This window comes from Halyomorpha halys, unplaced genomic scaffold (genome assembly GCF_000696795.3).
Source record: "Halyomorpha halys isolate HHAL.00 unplaced genomic scaffold, Hhal_1.1 Scaffold1620.1, whole genome shotgun sequence".
Classification (NCBI taxonomy): domain Eukaryota; kingdom Metazoa; phylum Arthropoda; class Insecta; order Hemiptera; family Pentatomidae; genus Halyomorpha; species Halyomorpha halys.
In genome coordinates this window covers 78,109-87,064 of record NW_027109412.1, presented here as the reverse complement: position 1 = coordinate 87,064, position 8,956 = coordinate 78,109, and the positions used below count along the sequence as shown (strand labels likewise).

At 29.4% G+C, this 8,956-nt stretch overlaps 1 protein-coding gene across 2 annotated transcripts in view; it reads right to left on the bottom strand.

The window, feature by feature from the left end:
• Nucleotides 1-1,062: 1,062 nt before the first annotated feature.
• The window catches only part of Gad1 (glutamate decarboxylase), a 72,934-nt gene continuing 65,040 nt past the window's right edge, over nucleotides 1,063-8,956 (bottom strand). For both annotated transcript variants that reach the window (XM_014435562.2, XM_014435561.2), the window contains exon 12: nucleotides 1,063-4,215. In XM_014435562.2, coding sequence (XP_014291048.1) covers nucleotides 4,042-4,215 — 174 coding nt within the window. In that variant the 3' untranslated portion in view covers nucleotides 1,063-4,041. The remainder of the gene's footprint in view (nucleotides 4,216-8,956) is intronic.

The window sequence follows — 8,956 nt, the reverse complement described above, 5'->3', positions numbered from 1 at the left end:
AAAAAGCAAGCTAACCAGTTTTCTTTGTCTAAAAGAAATACGTTGTTTTCGAAACAAGAAAGATGGCGGTGCACGTCCTTCCAAAGTGTTTGTTGGGTTGGTTGTGTTAAGATGGACTGAAGTTTTTCAACCTTTGTTGTTTCTATACAGTAATTATAGAAAAAGAAAAATCAAACATGAAATAGAAAAACGTAACAATTGTCAACAGACTGTTCGCATCACAAACCATGGCAAGTAAAGCGGATCGATTGTAACAAAATCGATTATTTTGGATTGATCAGTAAACATCGAAGATAGCGGAGAGGAGATGGGCATTCTTAGTTTTGGATTGCCTGGTGAGAGGACATACTTCGGCTGGAAGCGGGAAAGCTTGGAAGCCATTGTTAGAAGAGAGGCAACTTGTCAAGCAAGAGGAGGAAGCCATTTTTGGACGCGAGGACAAGAACAATAGAAACAAAGAAGACTGTGAACTTGGTTAGTTTGGTTATAACTAAATTTAAATCAAATTGTAACAGAGATATTAAGTTAATAATAAAAGTGTTTGTATTCTGATTGCCTAGCAACAATACGCCCTGAGATTAAGAGTCTTTTTATGCAATAAAATTTAAATAAAATACTATTATTTATTTAGTATTTAAGTTCTTAATTAGAACCCAAGTATCTTTGATATTTGAAAAAGTTATAAAACGAGCAAAATTCTTTTTATTTTTATTTTTAATAATTAAAATTATTACAATATATAGGATAAAAATCAAACTATGTACATGAAAAGGAAAATAATAATATTTATAATAATTATTGTAATAGAATAATAATAATCTTTAGTCACGTTTATATTTTTATATACAATATTTACACTATCGACCTGAGAATTCCCGAGCCTACTCTATCCCCCACGTGTGAGGAGTAGAGCAGGGTTCTTTGAGATCCCAGCGCATCCCTCTCATTGCGTCACTGGTGATGAGCCAATTGAGGTATTGCCGGGTCTGCAAGTGAGAAATAAATACTAGCAAAGAGGAACACCAAATAAAAAAATTGAGAAGGTGGTATAAAGAAACAAACTCCTACACGACTTTTCTATATTTGACTACATATGTATATGTACACACACATCGAAATAACAATTAAGAGCTCATCGCCCTTTCTTAGGCAGTGGACATTATTGTTCTTACATCTGAAGCTTTCTACAACGTTCCCTTTAAATCTCTTTGACATTATTCATTCAGTCCAAAGTAGCATGGAATTGGCAAGGAAGTACAAAAATTTTATCCCCAATCCATGAAATGCAGCTCATTGTACTAGATTTATAATTGTATCTTACTACATTTGCTTATTGCAATTACAATATAGTTATTAAAAATTACTGTTGGCTCAGATGAGAACTAGATAATCTACCTACAACTATTCAACACTAACGGACCCTTCCGTCCAAAAATAAAGAAGTAACCTGCCAGACAGGTTTTTATGTTAAATAGCCTTTTTCTTATTAAAAAAAACATAATATTTAGTCACATAAATATACTCCATTATAGTACAATTGTATAATTCTTTTATAACTATAAAATATTATTGCTGAGCTACACATTTTATCTGAAGCTATATCAATCATACATAAATTATTTTTTTTAACGAACACCACTCGATTAAATTCTATGGACCAGTAGTCTTTAAATACAATGACAGTTCTTTAATTCTACAACCTGAACAAGTTTCAATCCAAGATTCACACTTACACAAACTTCGTACTCGTCCTCACAAAATTTTCTATGGGGAAGTTACAATCTGCTTTGGTTAGTATTAAACCAGCAAAAAATAAACTACAATTACTTAAATTCATAAAAAAAAAAAAAAAAATTCTGAATCTAGAAAAATATGCTATAATCTTTGTTTCGTTGAAATAGAATACAAAAAATCATGGCATATAATTTAAATGTATCATTTATATCAGCACCGACCAAACTGACATTCATTTACTGAAATAGTATAGAAAGATGATACTGATCTAACCATTCCGTTCTTACATCTAATCATTAACACACTATGTGAAGAGCAGCAGCTTTTGAAGATCACATTTTGATAGCATTAAAGTAAAAACATTCTTTGGAAGACAACATTTAACATTAAATTGGAAGACAAGTTTAACAACTGTATGGTTATATATATTAAAATTTCTTATAATTATGCAAACAATGTAGTAATTGAGATCTTTTTTTTTTTTTATTTTAAAGTTATTTTCTCTGTTCCATCTGCCAACAAATATAAATTAAGGCTTTAAAAACATTCCATATAACTGTTGAATTTCAATAGAGACAAACAGTAACCCCTCAATGACCAGCATAGAAGGTAACCTAACAGATAACGTAACCTAACTAATAAAAAATAATTAACTTATGATAATAATAATATTAATAACATAATAAAATTCAATAATAAAACATGTAACTCTTTAACACAACTGAATCCCTATCAAACTACAGGCCAATATTACAGTTTATTCTTTACTCCTGAGTTTTTGAAGGCACATATGGAGATATAAACATTTATTTTAAGAGCTTTAATAAATAAAAATGATAAAATGCTATTAATATGTTCAAAAAATATATAGTGAAATATTCTAATATAAATAAAATTAATTCTAAAATAGATCTTTAAATTTTTGTTAAGTTTACTAAAATTCCAGGAGGATGATTATTGATATTGAAAATTCTCATCTTTTATAATAAATTACAACTAAGATTTATATTATTCACTGAGATAATTTTAGCTTTGCATTCTGCCCAAAATTATTTAATGTTGTTTTTTACTAATTATGAACTTGAACGAATGAACAAATTATTATTATTGTAATTATTCACTCTTTTTTTTTTTTTTTTTTTTTTGTATTCTGTATAGTCAAATCGTGAGCATCATCTTAAATAAATTGACTTTAAATTTACACAGTACACTTATTTTTCCCGAAATTTAACTTTATCAGTAAAAATTCTTATAGTTACAGTTATTTAGACTCAGGTGAATCAATAAAAGAGTTTCCATAGAGTTCCTTATTTTTAGGTGTATTTATATAAATTTTATTTCGTAATGGCTTTGAACAAGTATAGATCTCTTTTATGTTATCGGCCATTTCAGTTGATAGGGATCTCATATTAATTAAACTAAATTTCCATACTTACATATTAAGAAACAATTCATTAATTATAAAAAACAGTTTCATTTTATGTTATTAAATGTCATAATGTAATAATATTTAACTACCTATTGTCTTTAACGATCAACATACCAGAACTTTTTTTTTTAGTTAAGTATATATTGTTAAAAGTAATAAAAATATAACAAATTTCAATTCGTGGAGTATAGGTGATTTGTGGGATGTTATAGAATACATAACAAGTATATACATAAGAAATAATTGAACAATTTATATAAAACTCTTTTGTAATAAGGTACTGTTCGCTAACTGTCACCATGAAGACAAAAAAAAACTTTTATCTTGGATTTTTGAACATTAAAATTCCTCCTCCTTCCAGATACTTCTAGAACTTGCTGTGGACATGGAAATTGCTTATTTCTAAATGGATTTTAGCAGGAGGATTTCAAAACTGTAATTACAGATCTAATGTTTCTCTGCATTATCTCATAATAAAGTTATCTTACAGTACCTTTCAAAATACAACAATGAACACACAAATACAATAATTTTTAACTAATACAATAACAAATAACAAATAAATACAATAATATTTAAATACTTTTTCTGTTGAAATCGAGTTACATAATTTTTATGACTTTTCTTTTTTGAGGACTAGAGGCAAATGCTTTTCTTTATTGAAACACAGCTATCACAGTACACGTATAATTGTCATTTCCTGAGGAATTATTTAAAAAAATAAAATTAAACTATAGTGATAGAACATATTCACTCCTTTTTAAAAAGCAATTTGTCTTAAAAAATAATCATAAAAATAAAATAAACAAACAAAAATCATTATGAAATGTTTATTACAAATTATTGATAATAGAAGGCAGAGCTTATCCAAGATTATCTTAAAGATCTTGACCAAGACGATCCATTTCTGACATCATGAAATCAACATCTCCTTTATTGACAGCTGCTGAAGAATAAATGCTTCTGAAAAAGTTGGGCCTTTTGTCATCAGGTTGGTAGCCAACCATAAGTGTTCCAGCTTCCATCATTTTTCCTTTCAGAATGGGACAAACCTAAAAAATTTACGTAGTTATTTGTCAAAACTATATCAGACCAACTATTATTTCATTTTTAACCAATAAGGTTATGATAAAGTGATTTCTTTCAAGGATGGTATATGAAAATATATATTAATAATATTTATTGCATTATAATATAATAATATATAGAACCATTAATATATATTGTAATATAAAGTCTAAATCTCTTTGTTACTTATTAAATTATGACATGAAATCAATGGTATATCAGTAATGTATATTAGTGTGAGCTTAGCCAAGAGGGGGACCATAACTTTATAAAATGACAAATTGGCTTCAATAAAATGAAAAGTTCATAAATTAAAGAAATTTAATTTTTTTTTTCTTCTCACTCCCTATTATGAAAAATTAGGATATAGACCTAAAAACAAGGTCGAGACAAAAGCCTCCTTTTGCTGAAAGCATTTTAATGCCAGTGTGGTCTACTCAGTTTAAAGACAGGGTGGCTTCAGTGGGCAGATCACCATTCTAAGTGTTTCGATGTAGCTGAGAAAGTTAAGTTAGCAATCTCATAACTGCTATGGCGCTGATTTGATTTGCAGCCTGGATGGCTTGAGTTTTATTTTGTGGCTCAGAATGAAAAGTCGATCCTCCTACACTGTTTAAAATAGGTTGGTTACCTGAAGATAGCCCCCTCCAGTATGTCAGAAACGGCCTGATAGGGATAAATAAAAAAAATACAAAAGATCACTTTTGGAGTGAATCCATAGATTTATTAGAATAATCTTTCTGGATAATTTTTAATTGTAATAATTTCTAGAATAAATAAACAAAATTGGTTTATTCTACTAAAATTAAAAAAAAAAAAGAAAAATTATTTTAAAGAAAATCTTTAATCTTTCATGATTTTTTAAACTTTGTTATAGTTTTATGTTAAAACATAAATATTAAATTATGTGTATTACTGATATTGCGCATAATTTAATTAGATTTTACTATAAAAGTACGATTGGTTTGTACATAACAATTGTTGTGTAAAAAAAAACAAAAAAAATACTTGGAGGGGCGATAATTTCATAGCAAAATCCTTCAAGTCTTTAGTTGGCTAAAGTTAAAAAAAAATGGAAATGACTATTCATGAATAAAAAACAAGTATTTGTGAGGAGGGAGTGGATCAGGTATAACAGGACGGGAACCAAAATTGATGGGTTTATTCATCTTCCATCATATAGACATCTATAGGTATTTGGATCCAATAATCACCTTTGGAAAAAATATTCTCTATTGAAATTATACAATGGCTAGCCAATGCCAGTAGGAGTTATTTTGGCCTCAACAGACACCTCAGAATTTTGTCATTCTCCTGTGCTAACCTACAACTTGGAGTCCTGGACTCTCACAAGCTCAGAGGAAAAGGCTGTCCTTATTTTTAGGAGGAAAATCTTTTACCACATATTTGGATTGGTGAAGGACAGCAATAAATTGAGAAGTAGAAGGAATGCAGAATGGCCACTCGCTTCAGGATTGGTTGACCTGGTGAAGTCTCACTGAGGAGTTAATATAACAGTCTGTAGTACAACAGAGTAGTGGTAGTATAAAAAAAAAATATGATGCATAGAATTTTAAAATCAGCCAGTTGTTAGAAGAAAATCTTTTATTAGTATGATAATCTAATTGTCAAACCAAATCTGTTAATTAATTTAAAATTAAACTTGGGTGGTTTTATAATTACATTACTGTAATTAACTGTGAATTACAGTTATAAAACTTGAGCAAGGAGTTGTACAATAGAATGAACAGTTGTATACTGGATGTTGATCCCCTATGAAGTGGATAGGGAGGGGGGAGAAGGTATGCATTTTAATAAAATGCAGTGGATTTGCTATTTATATTGTTTTTAGTTTTTTTTTAAAGAAATGTCTTCCATTTCATAAAATGCATTTAGTCACCCTGCATTTAGTCATTTAAGCCAATCTCAATCATCGTATTGGAGGAAAAAATTGAATTGTTGGTTTGGTGATGGGAATCATGATTTTAGTGATGGAAAATGATGATTTTTATCAAGTTAGCTTAGCACTTAAATACATTATCAATATCAGTTATTGGGCCTTTTTAAGCCAAGTTGCTATATTTATCTTCTTTGTGAATTTGAATTTAATTCAAGAGAGAAGAAGTCCCATGAAAGGTATGAAAGAATTTTAAAAATGAATAAATATGTTTATTCCCTGGGAAAAAATCCAAAAGAACTGATATGACAACTATTGACATAAATTGTCACAGAGGAGGCACTGACCTCTCTCCAACACCTACCTGCCCTAAATCCATTTTTCAATTACAACCCTAATTTAATTTAAAATTGAAGTACATATAATTGAATTTTGTGCTCGTCTTGTGCAGGAAAAATAGGCAAAGAATATTGATTGTTTAAAAGTTGTATCTTTGATGCCAAAAAGAATAATTGAGGTCATAAAAGCCAATGGCTTGATGACAAAATTTAAATTATTTTTCGTAATTAAATAAATATATATTACTAAACTTGATGTTATTTTTATTCCACTTTAGTTTACTTTAATAAAAATTATTCTAATATGTTTGGCCAAGGCTATCATTTACATTATCCAGATGATGAAACATTTGATATCTGGCTGCTCAGTAAAATTTGGGAGGTTCAAAATACTAAGGAAATTAAAAAAAAACAAAACAAGGAACACACTTTTGCTTAATTCATCTTAAAAATTGTTCACAGAAATGAAAATCATTATATGTAATCTTTTCAACTTCTTGAGATCAGTATTTATTGTTTAAATAAAGTAATTGATATTCAGGTCAAGTATCAACCTTCTATATTATTTCTTTAACAGTCCAACTTTTCGCCAATTCAGCCATTCTCAAGGACAATCTTAAATATAAATTTACACCTCATACCCAAATATTTAAAAACTTTTTGCAGGCTATTCTGCCCAGGTCATTAATATCAGACAACCCTATCTTATCAACAAACTGTGAAATGAATGTTGATAAACGAGTGATTAAGTGAATTAATTTAGTGTTAACTTTATTAAAACTTTTTAAAAAATAATGAAATTGTGAAAAAATAGGGTGATTTGACTGATATTAATGACCAGAGGAGAATAGCCTGAAAAAAGTTTTTAAATACTTGGGTATGAGGTTTAAATTTATATCTAAGATAGTTGTTGCACGTAAAAGAATGTGTGAGACTTAACCTAGATACCAATTAATTTATTTAAGAAATTAAAAATCATATTAGCAAATAAAAGATGTATGACGACGAAGATAAGAATATTCTGCCGAAATATAGGACCCATTATTCATTATACTTCTTCTCATAGCTTAAGTGTCCTGAAACGGTGATAGGAAAATAACTGTAAGTGAAAGACATTTGAACTAGCGAATGGCTGGTCTAAGAGCTAACGGGAAATAAAGTAAGATGGAGTCTCCCACGAGTAGCCTCGGGCACCGAAGAAATTGCTCCATCGTTAAAATCTCTCATTATTTTAGCAGTTTTAAACGTTGCATATACCATTAGCAGTTAAGGTGCATTGCTCCTCTAAAGCACAGAGCTGTTAACCACCGAGTGCCCGAGGCCCAATGCCACTGTGATTACCGCAATAAATATTTTGATAGGTACCATGGTACATATTTAACATGAAGAGGCCCATCACCTCCGGATTTTAAAAATAGGACCATTTAGAATGGCTATTTCACAAATAATAAATAAACACTACAGGTAACCTTAAAATACCAAAGGTAGTAAAAGGTAATACCCAATACGATTTATTCCTTTTTCACATAATAAAGCATTCACTAATTAATTGTTTTTTTCTGTTTTAGAGGGATGGGGGAAAAAAATGGTACATATTTATCAGCCGTTACCAATTTTATAATAAAGTATAAACTATGTGTTATGTATGAGGCGTATTATATTCTCGTGCAAGTCGCAGCTTTGTTTGAATGGTTGCACATCTGACAACAAATATTTTGTTATTTTGTGTTTAACACATTTCAAAGATTATACCGCAGCCTAGGACTACTTTGTAATACTTTTGAAGTTGGTTCTTCACCTTTGCCAAACAATGGCAAATTGGCGCATACGCAAGCAGCGTGTGGATGGGTTATTTAGTTTGGTTGGTACACGTTTGGTTCTGAATTTGTGGCTGACCCGATGAGTGTCGGTTTTTGAGCACAAATCAAATAGTACAAGAGCCGGGGAGAAAAAACGCAGTTATTTCGCTCCAATTTTTGATTAATTCAATGAGAACTATGTATAATTACTTGTCAAAATTGATGAATCTGCCAAGTATAGTTAGGAGAAATAAAAATTGGTGGCTGTTTCAAAAAGATAAAAAAAATAATGTTTTAAGCAATAGAATGTTCAAAAATTGATTAAAACTTCTCAAATTTCTATTAGAACTACTTAATATTCAACCTACTAAATTTCTACAGTGCATATTTAGAGTACATGCTAAAAATTGTAAATTCGACAAAAAAAAAAAGAGTAATTAGAAACAAAAATACCGTAGATCGGAGGAGAATGATCAAGTGATTGGTAATGGTGATTAAGTAGATAAGTTAGATTGGTGAATGAAATGAAAAAATACTTTAATTCTAGTACAAATGTACCCTTGGAATAAATACATGGTTTACTCATGATTAATTTCCTAGCAAACATTTAAAATGTTCCAGTATGCATGTTTAAAATACATAAAAACCTTAGGTTACATTATAATTTAATAGTAATCAATACTGGTTATAT